General features: G+C 42.4%; 1 protein-coding gene and 1 pseudogene across 4 annotated transcripts in view; both read right to left on the reverse strand.

The window, feature by feature from the left end:
- LOC124017118 (sodium-driven chloride bicarbonate exchanger-like) overlaps nucleotides 1-5,182 on the reverse strand; it is a 46,718-nt gene extending 41,536 nt beyond the window's left edge. For 3 of the 4 annotated variants that reach the window (XM_046332515.1, XM_046332514.1, XM_046332516.1), the window contains exons 1-2: nucleotides 4,832-5,182; nucleotides 3,018-3,065 (exon numbers count right to left, since the gene is read on the reverse strand). In XM_046332515.1, coding sequence (XP_046188471.1) covers nucleotides 3,018-3,065; nucleotides 4,832-4,879 — 96 coding nt within the window. In that variant the 5' untranslated portion in view covers nucleotides 4,880-5,182. Of the gene's footprint in view, nucleotides 1-1,308; nucleotides 1,802-3,017; nucleotides 3,066-4,831 lie in introns of those variants that run through there. The other variant, XM_046332517.1, reaches the window with a different exon arrangement.
- Nucleotides 5,183-7,569: 2,387 nt separating this feature from the next.
- LOC124017124 lies at nucleotides 7,570-12,878 on the reverse strand (annotated as a pseudogene).
- Nucleotides 12,879-13,169: the final 291 nt, after the last annotated feature.

Here is a 13,169-nt window from a genome sequence, read left to right on the forward strand (position 1 = left end):
TTAGGATTGGGGGAGGGGACCCTGATACTAAATCTGTACCTAGGGGAACTTCACCCCGGAGCTTTCACACGAGCCGTTTCCAGGAAACCGGGTAGGCTAGAATACAGCTTTCCAGGACACACACACCAGCCTTGTGACCCAATTTCCACATTCCTCATGTGTCTCTCAGGGAGTTCTGTGACGCACGGAACCTGCAGAGATGATCAACATTTACCTTCATAGGATATCTAGGCCATGAGGTATACATTAAAGAACATCTCTACTTATTATTTTGACCAACAACACCTATGTGAATCTGAAGCATATATAGCATGTGACTTTTCACAAAGCCTCATCTACTGGATAGAGGATTACTGACTGTAGATCAGTCTAATGTGGATGAGAGTACTGTACATGTGTTTCAAGCCGAGGGGATTCTATATAGCTACAGCTAGTGGATTAGCATGGGCGGAGCCCCTTACACCAGAGCCATCTGATTGGATAAGGGCAGACGTCGTCACAGGTCTGATCCCTACAGATGGCCGTGGTTACCGTGGCAATGGCAGTGTGCTCAGCATCAGCATCACAGCAGAGCTTCTCGAAGCCATACCTCTGTATCACAGGCTTTCCTATTCACTTAGTGACATCAAGACAGTTTAATCCAAAACCTAAAAGACATCAACAAACAGCAATGCTTCTGAGGTAGCCATAAACGGACAAAGACAAACACTTTAGGTCAGTTTAGGTCATTTGCTTCTCTCAAAGATCAATCGGGTTCATGACAGTGGGTATAATCTCTAGCTCGATCTCCCACCACTCGCAAAATGAGAGTGCTCAAGACCCATCTGTCAGTAGCTCCTCGGGACCTTTTCCTATGCCAGGAGATCTGCAGCACAGCTAGCCTCTACTGCAGAACAACAGCAGTGATCAGGCATCGCATTAACCAACACTAGAATACTGAACTGAAAGCCATTCACTCTGCCCTGTAGTGACTTCACTGTTAATCTGCCAAAGGCGTTCGGGAAAGCGTAAAATGTCCCATTTGCAATCCATCAATAATGTTGCATATTGATTCTGTCCAATGTCACTGTCGAGGAATCATGACGTGAATGTGTGCATGATAAGTCTGCAGTGGTATACTTTCATAACGCCAAATATGAGCTAAAACACCAATCAGGATATATTCTTACATGACCACAAACAATGTTGTGACGTAACAACCAATAGTTTAGGCCACCTCAACATCATCAGCATTTCCATCCCATTCTTTGTGCCACCCCCTATGTGCCAACCTCCCTCAGGTGGCACAGGCTAAACCCAGAGGCGTACCTGGCAGTTAAATCCATTGGAGTTGGGATCCAAGCTCCCCGATAACATGGCGCGTCAGTGTGGGCAAGGAAGCCCGAGATTTCTTCTTGGTTGTACAGTGGTCGAGAGACCACAAGATGGAAGCTCAGAATCCAAGCCCCGGACAGAACCTGTGTTTGTCGGCTAAAGGTTTTGGCGGTAAGGTCGAGCCAGGCTCTTCTCACCGGTTCCTCTTCCCCACGCCAGCCAGCCTCATCCTGACAGCAGCTTCGCAACACAAATAAGCGCTCAGACTGCCCAGCTCTGATCCAGACGGGCTCCGATGTTTTCTGACAAGCATCCATCCACCAATCCCCTGTGAGATTAGCGAGCTGCTGACATCACCGATGCAGGGCTGTGTGGTGTTGTGGCCCTCTTATCTAAGAGAGGCTTGTAGCTAGGTCACGGTAAGCAAAACACACACACACAGACCCTTCTTCTGTGGGGTTCGAACTGAAAAGCCCTGGGACTTCTCACCGCTGCACCTGCCACATCTGATCCAACCCACCTCCACAGGGACATGTAATGAGGCGTTTCTACTCTGCAGTCATCCTGCGTGTGTGTGTGTGTGTGTGTGTGTGTGTGTGTGTGTGTGTGTGTGTGTGTGTGTGTGTGTGTGTGTGTGTGTGTGTGTGTGTGTGTGTGTGTGTGTGTGTGTGTGTGTGTGTGTGTGTGTGTGTGTGTGTGTGTGTGTGTGTGTGTGTGTGTGTGTGTGTGTGTGTGTGTGTGTGTGTGTGTCCTGCCTATGACACTACTGTACTCTGTCTGTGCTGCATGGTCAGCGGAACACTGTGGCAGAAACATGCTGCAATGGAAATGGATCCAGCGCTTCAAGCGATTCTTCTGCTACACTGCCTAATGATATACATTCCGAGTGGCAGTAGTACTGGATCAATAACAATTTAGGCACGGATGATAAATAGGATTGTTGGGGAAACTATCAGAAATGTGACGAAAAAGCACTAGCATCTCCCTTAGCTGTATCTTCCCCCCCCCCGTCTCTTCATCTAGCTCCCTCTATCCGCTATAATTAAACATCCAAGGGCGCACAGCCGGTCTAGGCACTTATCTCGCTACAGTGGGGCTGGCTCTGCACAGTCGGATCACCCAGTCAGACAGAGATGCCCCACTGATCCAGGAACATTTTGTCCAAGAGAACAGGGCTACCTCTGTCTGCTATACCCACCCTGCTCCACAGACCTCCCCCGTCTGTCCACACTGGATCCACTCCAGCCAGAAGACCAGCCAGGCTCACTGTGTCTAGGATTAGGGCTCAACATTCCGTCCCATCTCTACTACATCACACTCTCTCCATCTCCTGTCTCCAGCCCTAACTCCCAACACCCTCCCTATGCCCAATATATGCCAGCATCTAGATTTCTGATGTGGAATCAGTGCGCTTGACTCAGGTTTTTGCTCCCGTTGAAGTCTCCCGTTGATGTCAATGACTGATTTCTGTGAAGGTCTTGGTTGTGGAGCTCTTATCTCAACTCTGACTCAGGACTTTGGAGGCTTGCCAGATGGATGTTCCGTGACGTTCATAACCAAGACGGTTTTAAATGGATACCTGCACGTTTGCTGCATGAAGTGGCTTGTCTGTAGTGGAAATCAAAAGGACTCATGCATCACTGAGCAAAAGTAGTAGGACGTATCCTGCATGCTTGGCTTGGTATGAAAGCAGAAGTACTCACCACATTCTTGTCTCCTTGAGGTATCTGAGGGCTCTGGGGGCCTGGTTCCTGTAAGTAACAAGGTCAAAGTACAACATCAATCCACAGGACATTGTTTCCATGCATAATCCAGTCTTGCTTAGCTACGCATCTTCACACTGGAAGTCATTGAGTGCTATGCAATCACTGCCGGTCCCCAGGTTTCTAATACAAGTTTACATGACATTTTTTGTTTGTCATACAGTGAGGATTTCCACAGAACACTCACTCCTACTATCACCTCAGGTACCCAGACAACGACTCTTAGCAACTATGGCAACGCATTGGGATTCAGGAAACACGCTACAGCTAGGCAGCCAAGAGTTATGATGACAGGGCACTGCACTCTGCATTAAGTCAGTGAACAAAAGCGTCCCACGTCATAGTCAACCTGTGGTCAATCTACAGCAATGGTTAAGTAGGCTCACACAGACGCCTACTTTATCAATGTAATTAATCAATGTTTTTATTTATTTATCAATGTTGTTTTTCTTTTTATAATGACCTATTCATAAAAAGGGAAACAATGTTTTCAACGGCGTTTGAACAAAAGTCCTATTTCTCCTCTCCCTGGCTTTGAGGCGGCCCTTCCTCAACACGCCGTCACCGGAATGCTAAACAGGACCCGACCGCTGGAACAGGCACAGTCTGTGGACACCACTGAGTGTCGTCGCCCGTTTAATAACACATGGTCTCTGTCCAACATGCCGAAGCATGTATAGATTACGGTTCATCAATCTATGGCCGAGGATTGACCATAGAAAGAGTGTGTCCTACAGGGTGAGAGAGAGAAAACCTCGGGTTCTTATTGACGAGTGGTGTCTGTCTGTGGCTTAGTTTAGTAATACACCTATAGATCCTAATTGGTCCAATCAGATATCAGATGAGCCCGATGTCCACTGTCTAGTAGTAAACTACCATAAAGGCAATGGGCCGTGAATTTACAGCTGTCCTTAATTATAGGAGCTGGCTCTGTCCAAAAACTCTTAAATGGATTATTTTATTTGCATCATAACCAGTGATTGACAGACAGACTGAATAGGACTTCACCATAGTTGCGTCGATTTTAGGTTGCGTCTGACTCGGGGTCTTGATGAACGTTCACGAGATGACAGACATTCCCAAATCAGCTCCACCATAAGGTAATCCAGCAAGGGACCAATTGAACTGGAACCACAGACACATCAACTGCAGACTCAACAAAGACATGGGCCTACATCATCCTTTATCAAATAAACCAAATGTGTCAGCTGTGGCATTAGAGGAGAAATTAGTGGATGTACAGAAAATGAGGCATTTGTAAAAGGTAAATAAAGACGGCCGTATCTTTCTAAATCAGGTTAATTACCGTATTCTGTAGGTACTTGATGTTGTAGCAGACTAAGCAACAACAATTCTGAAAATTGTATTAGTCCAATTTGATGACAATATTAATGTAGGTCTATTGGTCCAGCACAACAAACAAACAAAAAGATACAGGATGGTCCAGACTAAAAAAATCGTCACAAACATTACGATGTCTCGATATTTGGGATAAAACCGTTGTCTTGGCAAACCGGTCTATAAAACTAGGTTATAACCTACTTACCTGTATTAGGCCTACTACAGTTTTGTCATTTTTAGAATGTAATAACATACAACGACTATGATTTATTGCAAATGTATTGCACACACAGGCTGGTCTATGGTGGTGCGTTCAATCCCCACATCGACAGTCTCAATCAACGATATGAAATCCATTTTTCAGTGAAAACACAATGGTTGCCTATTGTAGGTTGCCTATGGGACATCCTTACCAAGGGTAGTAGCGGCTCCATTTGTGCTCCTTGGTCCGTTATGTCCATATTTTCCTTGCCTCGCTTTCTCTGTAGACTTGCTATGCTCCTTTTGTCGTCTTCTGTCTAGTGTTGCCGGGATAAATCAGGGTGAACCCTTATATATAAACTGGGTTGATTTTCTCAAATTAAGATAAGCATCCTCCTCTTCCAGTCCTACATCATTTAGGCATGGGGTAGCGATTTCCCATTCACTCGCTCAAGCTTGGAGAGTGCAATTTGCGCTACATGACGAGGTGGAGCACACGTGAGGCAAGGAAGCGCAGCACGATATAGATTGCGTCTACTGTGCCGCGCGTTGCTCCAAGTTTGCAGACATTTGGACCTATTCTTAAAAATGATACACAGAATATTGGTTTAGGACGGGTTGCACTCAATAGAACAGGATATGAACGCACGACACCGGAGAAGCTCAGAATAAAACAGAGGTGGGCTCTAGTAGCTATCTTGACATATTTATGTTAATTTGAGACAATATGTAATTAGGTATTAGGCAGGCTACCAAGGACCTATTGTAATTCAATTACCCACACAACAAAAAACACGTAGGCTACTATATTTTAATGTTGCCTATTTTGGTTCTGTTTCCGATGTGCTTAACAAAGGATCCTATGATTGCTGCCTGACCCATGAAATATTCATTTGCTCTATTGCAATCCACGAGAGAAAATTGGGACCGTAAAATGCATGCAGATAACCATAAACCATTTATATCATGGCCCACATGTGTGCGCAGTGAGATGGGATATACAGCACATTGATTAATTCACCCATTTATGAAGTCGTTGACTGAAATCCTTTGGAAAAAAACGTTACATTGGTGCCACCTGGTGTTCAATGGGATCTGTCAAATCAAACTGAAATATTTGATTAAAAAATGTGCGTAATTTTCAGTAGTCAGCTCATTTCTCTCAATTCAATGATCAACATTAAATCAAGCAGGAATATATTACAAATATAAAACAAATATCAACAGAAAAAAACAAATATCTCAAATCACATCGAGATATTAGATTGAAATGAATGCCCATTAAAACCAATTAATACCCGTTTCAGGTCAATTCTATGGTACAACTCAAGATAAAGTTGTTAATCGACTGATTGATAGAATGTATTGGGTAGTTAAACGCAGTAGGCTGCTCCAGATGGCGACAACATCACATACATCAAAAATAATCGAGGATAAAAAAAACACTATAAACCCCGATGGCTTATTTCCATTGTGGTCCTCATTTTTCAGCAAGGCGACAGGTGGGAAAGACCAACACGTCACATGCACACAATTAAAAACAACAAATGCAATTTACAGCAATCCATTTACAACAACAACATCTACGGTACAGAGGTGGCCGTTTAAGAGTCACCTCGTGGGAGAATACCCCTAATCGAACCGCCATGGTATTTCTTAAACTATTTTCTGGTTTGTTTGGGACACCTTGAAGCTATTCTCTGATGAGTTTTCAGGTAGCTTGGGAAAACTGTTCCACAGAACAGCAGCAGACTACACACATTCGCTTTCCCCCATGGTGAGCTTAAGTCTGCAGGGAACCAAGTTAGTAAGAGCTCCTTCTGGTGAAGTACTAATGTGTCATTTATACAGCTGAAATAATTACCCAGACTACTTTAATGTCCCCAAGAAGCAATTCCATTTTGCAGCAGGCATAGTTAATATGACAAGATCACATATTGAAATGTGTGAAACATCAGGGGGAAAAAAGCAACGGATATTTACAGAACATTTACTAGAAGTCAGCAGGATAGTGCAAAGGTCTTAAAAGGTCTTGAGTAAGGCTGGGCCCGTATTTGCATGGCAAAGTGCTTAAAGTGCATATTGGTCCAACCCTAGATATTTGGAGGCAGAGTTGTGGACAATTTTGTTGGTAAACCCCAATTTAATCTGAGTGACTCCTGTTTCCACCTTAAGCCATTTCAGTGCTTCAAAGTGAGAGGGTTCAAAGTGTGTACGAGCTGGAACCTTCAGATCTAATCTAATCTTATTCTGAGGTCTGATGCTTATGCCTGATACCCTGGGGGGGGCTGCTGTGCCAAGAGGCACACGCATAACCACGATGAAATTGCACTGCACTGTTGTTCTATGCAGAAATCGAGATTTCCTGATTCAAATGCGTGTGCGCACTCATTCATTTAAATTCTAGATGACAGACAGTGAAGGGGAAACAAATACATTTTTGACATGGATAAATTCTAAAATGTCAACCAAAAGTGTATGAAAAAGCCCTTTGAAGGGCAGGATCAAGTCCATATATTGTCTCCTTCCAGCACTATAAACGGCTCTTGCTCCAGCCCCAGAGGAACTGAGATGAGTATATGATAAGTATTTATACATTTACATTTTAGCAGAAGCTCTAATCCAGAGCGACTAACAGTAGTGAGTACATACATTTTCGTACTGGTCCCCCATGGGAATCGAACCCACAACTCTGGCGTTGCATGTGTCATGCTCTTCCAACTAAGCCACAATGTGTATATGAAGATGTCTGAACAACTGAAGCCACGACCTGGTAAGAAATCCAAAGTTAGGATATGCAAAAGCGTCTGCTAAATGGCATATTATTATTATTATTATTATTATTATTATTAAGATGATTACCAAAGAAAAGGGTTTGTTATTTGTACAGGCAATTAAACAGCATAAGTGTAGCCTAAACCAGTCAAGTTATGATTCACACTTGAGATCTTCACAACAGGTTGAGCAGTCGATGGTAGACTGATGTTTCCAATGGGCCTCTCCAGCAGCCTTGCTTCAGGAAGTCAGTCAGACGGCTGGTCTTGGGGAAGGGCTGCTCTAGTAGCAATGGGAGAATATATAACAAATATTTATAGATCCCCTTTAGCTTTTTTCGGAGGCTGGTTTGACAGCATACCATTACATTTTTGGATACTCACCCCTTTTTGATTAGGCTAAAAAGCAAGTGAACGCTCAGTGTTTCTGTTGCTCATTAATTACAAAAATATATATATCATTCTTGGGGGGTGTGGTTCGATGTGGCCGTTCATGACGTTTGTCCCCCATGGGTCACCATAGGAACAAACTCAATACTTTTTCAAAATAGTGAGAATGTATATTTTTTTTAATCTGTAATTAATTTGGACGTTTTTGCATGTTTTAGTAGGTCAGTTGTGTGTTTGGTGCAGTATTTCTCAAGTAAAAAAATGCCTGACGTGTTGTCACTGATGGTATGTCAGGCTCGATGGTCTGTTTAGTTGCTACCGTTGTGACAAGATTGAGTAGGTCTACTACAGCTCCATCTAACGGACAGTGTCTGGGGAAAACAGTTGTTTAGGCTTAACTACAATGCTACAGTTGTCAACCTCTCGTTTCCTAACCTTAACCTCATTCTCCTAGCCTGTTATGTTAATTCTAACCTGCCACGTTACCTGCTATGTAAACAGTCCCTGGTTTGGGATTGGGCCACGACTACTTTCTGTTAATCTCTCATAGAAAGACAACTGGAAAAACAACTCGTAAACTTCCAGTTTGGCTGAGTTTCCCACTTGGAAATTATCATAAACAACCAATAGGAAGCTCTATGCAAATAATGTACGTTATATTTAAATATGTAAACACAGCTGAACAAATTGCGCAAGATTTTTGTTATGGGCTAACCGAGATTAATTTTTATTAAATACCTCAATGACGGTTAAAGTAACTGTCCAGTGAAAATGTCACTTTTAAAGGTTTTTGTTAGCTCATACTCAAATAATGTTGTTGACTCGTCCTATACTCGTATTTGAAGCCAAAGCATACATTTGAGAAAAAAAAACTTTAAAAAATGCCTACAATTTCCGCACATAATGTAAAGTCAGGTTGGCTCATTGGCGGAGTTGGCCAATCAGCAGTTGACTTGTCATTAATATTTTTAATGACCTGTATACACCCCCACTAATATGCCCCCACCATTGTGTTATTGGGGTATGCCCCACACCATTCAAACACCGAAAAGCTTATTTTCAACATATTTAATTATCATCTTTTGAAATGAAAAGTATTTCACTCATATTGTCAATTATAGGTCATATTTCATAGAAATCTGGAAACACTGGACAGTTACTTTAACACGAAAATATTTTATTTTTTAAAGTAGACTTCAAGAGTCGCCGAATAAATGAGTTATTTGACTAATTTAAAATACATATGTTGAATCAACTATGTGAGTACAACAATACACACATTAAACATTATCAAGGATTAAAAAACAAGTTCAGATTACTTATATCCATTGTGGTCCTCGTGAATATCTTTCATCTGGAGTTTGCTCCATTCTTCACGCATCTGCAAGCAAAGCAGCAACCGCAGTAAATAAACCTTCATACTAGGTATAAGAGAAAAGGAATTACAATTTATCCATCTGCTTTTAATCCAATTTATATTTTTAGATAGTGAATTAGTGTACATCCTATCAAAGACTACAACAAATTCCCTCTTGACCTTCTTGCATTGGGTATCGATGTATCAATATGTCCTTTGAAGCATTGGGCTACTTACTTTAAGTACAGTTGTTATAGCTCAGAACCTTCTTTTTTTTTGTTGCACAAGTAAAGACATTGTGGATCCTATATAGCCTACTAAAGCCAGCACAATAAAACATAATGCCAATGAAACTCATTGCAGGCTAAGACATGAACACGTTCCAAAAATGTATTCAACAAATCAGTCAAATTAGAAAACAGGATTCAATGAAAACATTTAAGGTGGGACTACAGCTAATGTTAAATATATACATTATTATAGCTTAAATAGACTATTTTGTCGTTGACATTTTAATACTTCAGTCATATCCACAGCCCACTGTAGGCTAATCCAAAAATGCAGTCTAATGAAAAAAAAACGAATGAACGATGTCCAGGTGGGTATTTAAACAGTTCTCGTTGATGCCAATAACCTAGGATGGGATATCTCTTCAATTCAGTTTATGTCTCTATCCAACTAGACTCCGAGATATCTTGTGGTTTTGCGTCTTCAGAGACACCCGTTGGCAAACTCTCCTTTGAAAGTGAGAGGACCTCGTCAAAGTTCGCAGTACCAACAGCGTGTCCATTAGTCCAGCAGGACAGAGCCGGGCTAGACGCACCGCAATACTGGGGTGAGGTACGCGCAAAATCCGTTGGTTCTGCGTAATAAGCAAGGGCTCTACCCGAACTGTCCGTTGCGGACAGCTGTAGGGCCTTTCCAGCTGCTGCATATGACAGCAAAGTGGCTGTGTTTCCAGTCGCGTCATTTGTGCGGGAGGCATAGTCCAGTCTGTTGTTTGTCGGTGTCACAAACCATCTCGGGGATGCCGCCATCGTGTCCTCCTCGCTGGTTTGCGGTGACAGCATGCTGTTAGTTAAGGGAACGTTATAGTCTAGTCCAGACGTAGCTCCTGCGCTAGGGCGGAAACAGGATTTGGCATAAGTGCTGACGAATTGGTGCTGAAGGAAAGAATTAGCAAGAGCATATCTGGCACCGGGCACAAACTGAGCGTAGGCCGAGTCACTCGGCGACGGCGTCAACCGGTCACTATCGTAGCCTGTGTAGATTCTAGACATATCCAAAACAATCAATTAGGAAATTGAAAAATAATACAAATGAGAAAGACCTCAAATAAAACGTTTCCACAAGTATGACGTAACAATGGCATGCAATTATAAAACACATTTAAAAAGAACTCCAGAGGTCTTACACCATTAAGCCTAATTCAGATCCAATAGTTTCTTACATTCGATGTAAAAAAAAACTATCTATTTGAAGAGCATATTGTCAAAAATATCGAACTTGTCTATCCACGGGAATTCTGACAAGTAACCTCATACATGTCCAATGGAACAAAAACAAGCGTGTATCCAAATCCGTAATGCTTTTTCATGATCGTTTACATCAGAATATAGTCCTTAACTTAAAGCTGGTATTGAAGAAATCTTTTTTTTTTTTAACTATGGTTGTTTTAGGAGTGACAGTATCGTCACCAATAAAATGGGGAAAAGTCGTGCGTAAAGCAGTCTAATCTCGAAACAATCCACATTAAATGTGTTCATATTCGAGTTGCAATTTGAGATTCGAATAATTCCAATAGAATACTGTTTAAATAATGTAAGGCTATTAAAAAATAACATGGGCTAGGCTAATCTATTTTTACTTACTTGTCATAATTGTCCCGAAAACCTTTTGCGAAAGGATTGTGGTCTATTTTCAGCTGTGTTATCTGAAAGAGGAAAATAACATTAAAAAGGCCTAGCCTACTGTAAATTTGTGAACCACTTTTACCCAATTAGGAAAAATGTTGCCTAGCCCCAATTAAGAAAATAAATCAATATTTGAAGGAACGAATTTCCTTACGTCTGTGTTCTGGTATGCTGTGACTGCAACGAATTGCGTCTCGGGGAACGTAAATGATTGTCTGGGTTGACTTGCGTTCTCGGCCCCATCCTCGTGCACCTCGACCACATTAAGACGGGGTTGGTACCTATGGAGGGACTGAACGACAACCATCTGAACAGAGGACATGAAAAACAGGTGTTAATTGGGGCATCTGTGATCATCTCTAGAGACAAAGAACAACTTCAGGATGATTTTTTTTCTCACTAAATACAAAAACATGTATGAGAATAAATTCTGAATTATTTCATACAATATGGTTGATAAATGCATAAAACATAATTTTGTAAATAATAATCTCTCAATGCAACGTCTCCAGACTTGAATATAGCATATTTTCAAGACCTCTTTCACCTTATATATGTATTTGGGACTGTACGAAATTAGGACCATATTAAAAACTTACCTGCCCTGCACTTTCCAATGCCCCTTTATTATTTGCCAACTTCAGTTTTCCAAAAGAAATTTCTTGACGCATCCAGTGCGCGCCGGTGTTCGGAGAGTCTGGGTGCATGTAGGCCTTGTTCCCTATACATTAATTATTGAAGACATTACTCACTTTTGTTGCCAGAAAACCTCACTTGGAGAGAATAGAAGGGGGAAAAGAAAAGTAAAATCACTTGCCTGTCCCATTCGAGTCAGCTTTGCCGCAGGGTACCCACTGTCCTCCTTGGAACCGCCAGTGATTAGGGTCCGCGAGACTGACGTCCACAAAAATATTGTAATTTGCCGTCGGATCAAGCCCAGATATATTAAAGCTCAGGAATGGAAACATTCGACTGGAAGTAGAAAAACGATTAATAGGAATTTTATTTCCTTTACAAATTCCTAAAAATTTACTTAGAGAACGAAAATAATTAGAATTTGAACTATTGCTGTGGCCATAATTTGTTAGTAAACCCCACGCGGTTTTAATAAACACGTCAATCTACTTCGTCCAATTAAGTACGGCAGTTTTCCCACTATGTTGACATTAGCCAACATAACCGCAAGCGCGGCGAGAAAAGGAACGGGTCAATACTCACCGCCCCTGTTTAGTGATTATCATCTCTGTTTGGTGCCTGTGAAACGTGAGCCACAGAGCCCTGTTGCAGAGATAAACTTGCGCTTTACCAAAAACCATCCCGGTTTGCATTGCTGAGCTCTTGTGGAAAGCACCTCCTTGGTGGCCATGCCCATATGGCTGGGCGTAAAAGTATCCGGGCGCTGGGAAGCCTTGAGGTGACGTGGTGGTCAAGAGGCTATTATATGAGCCTTGCGTGACCACAGGATGGTGTGCCATGTAGTGACCCGAACTGGTGATGGCAAGGGCCGGGTAGGTGGCTCCGTGCAGTGTCCGGTGTGGGAACATGGTACCAGGCGAGGTAGCAGACGCGGGCTGAGCTTGGCTGGGCTGAGACGAGGGATACCGTTCCCCTGTAGATCCATGGAAGGTATGACGAATGTCACAGACGGTCTCTTGAGCAGACTGCCTCCTGCTTCCCTTGTCGCCGTCACCAAATGAGTTCTCTGAGTCGATAAAGTCGTCTGCTTCTGACGGATTTGTCATCCCTGTGGTTTCTTTATTAGAACGTGTTAGGTTCTTCTATTCAGTTCAGCCCCTCACTAGAGGAGAGCATAGGGTGGTACTGGGTAGCGAGTACAGACGTGTCTGAGATGTGGTAGTCGCTATCCATATTATTGGGCGTTGATGTTGAGATGCGAAGATACTGGAGCTGCGCAAGTAGCATTACGCGCAACACAAAAACCAATTTGGTTAAGGTTACGCGTATCACATGTAGGGAATATGAACTCTAAATACGCTTGGAACGAACCTAATGAAACGCCTACAGTTTTTACACTTTACATTACAGGAATAAGGTGAAGTAGCCTATAGAACAGTTATAGATATTTCTCTGATCATGTTCGTTTTGCTGGACTGGA

The sequence above is a fragment of the Oncorhynchus gorbuscha genome, unplaced genomic scaffold (assembly GCF_021184085.1).
Source record: "Oncorhynchus gorbuscha isolate QuinsamMale2020 ecotype Even-year unplaced genomic scaffold, OgorEven_v1.0 Un_scaffold_16:::fragment_2:::debris, whole genome shotgun sequence".
NCBI classification, from domain to species: Eukaryota; Metazoa; Chordata; class Actinopteri; order Salmoniformes; family Salmonidae; genus Oncorhynchus; species Oncorhynchus gorbuscha.